General features: G+C 36.0%; 1 protein-coding gene across 1 annotated transcript; it reads left to right on the forward strand.

The window, feature by feature from the left end:
- The first annotated feature begins 375 nt into the window (after positions 1 to 375).
- LOC116128157 (uncharacterized mitochondrial protein AtMg00820-like) lies at positions 376 to 795 on the forward strand. Its single transcript, XM_031413851.1, has one exon. The coding sequence runs from the start codon at positions 376 to 378 to the stop codon at positions 793 to 795; it is 420 nt and encodes a 139-aa protein (XP_031269711.1).
- Positions 796 to 1,077: the final 282 nt, after the last annotated feature.

Genomic DNA, 1,077 nt, shown 5'->3' on the forward strand with positions numbered 1-1,077 from the left:
ATTTCCCCTTACTTTTAATAGTTCTAAAAACTTAAGCAAATAGGTAAGGGGGTAATTGCAAAAGAGATGTTAATTATTTAATTTTCAACTGCTCATAACCTCAGTACATATTTTAGTTATATCATGGTTCATTACTTGTATAATAGAAATTAATTGTTCATGAAGTAGACACTCACTCAATAATCTTGAGAATCAGCTTTAAATGAAATGGCCAAAGACAAATAGGGTTCCAAAGAAAATCAAGTGTTGAATGGGGAATTCAACAATGCTTCCAAGGAAAAGCAAGTGCTGATGAAAAAGCTAGTAATGGTTCCAAGGGCGAGCAAGTGCTGAATAGAGAATCCAACAATTGTTCCAAGGGCAAGTAAATACTCCATGCATCAAAAAAATTGGGGTTATGTTTCTCTTGTAGAACCAAAGAATGCAAAGCAAGCTCTGGAGGATGATTGTTGGATATTTGCAATGTATGAAGAGCTTGAGCAATTTGAGAGAAACGATGTGTGGAGCTTGGTTCCTAGACCCAAAGGAATAAACATCATTGGAACCAAATGGATCTTCAAGAACAAGTTTTATGAGTTTGGGAACATTGTTAGAAACAAGGCCAAACTTGTTACACAAGGATACACTCAAGTGGAAGGGATAGACTTCGATGAGACATTTGCTCCCATGGCCAGACTAGAGTCTATCAGATTTTTGTTAGCAGTTGCATGCTGCCTGAACATAAAGCTTTACCAGATAGATGTAAAGAATGCCTTCCTGAATGGGATGTTGATGGAAGAGGTGTATGTAGAATAGCCTACTAGTTTTCAAGATCCTCACAAACCAAACCATGTCTTCAAGTTGAAGAAAGCTTTTTATGGGTTGAAACAGGCCCCCAGAGCTTGGTATGAGAGGCTCACCTCATTTCTCCTTGATCACAACTACAAGAGAGATAATGCTGATAAAACATTTTTTATTAAGCATTTAAATGGTGAGTTTTTATGTGCATAAATATATGTTGATGACATTGTTTTTGGATCCACATCTCAAACTCATTTGGATGAATTTGTTGTCTTAATGAAAAATGAATTTGAAATG

This window comes from Pistacia vera, unplaced genomic scaffold (assembly GCF_008641045.1).
Source record: "Pistacia vera cultivar Batoury unplaced genomic scaffold, PisVer_v2 Contig1053, whole genome shotgun sequence".
Classification (NCBI taxonomy): domain Eukaryota; kingdom Viridiplantae; phylum Streptophyta; class Magnoliopsida; order Sapindales; family Anacardiaceae; genus Pistacia; species Pistacia vera.

Excerpts from the sequence above, each read along its gene's own strand:
- LOC116128157 (XM_031413851.1), top strand. The coding sequence starts at position 376 with ATGCATCAAAAAAATTGGGGTTATGTTTCTCTTGTAGAACCAAAGAAT.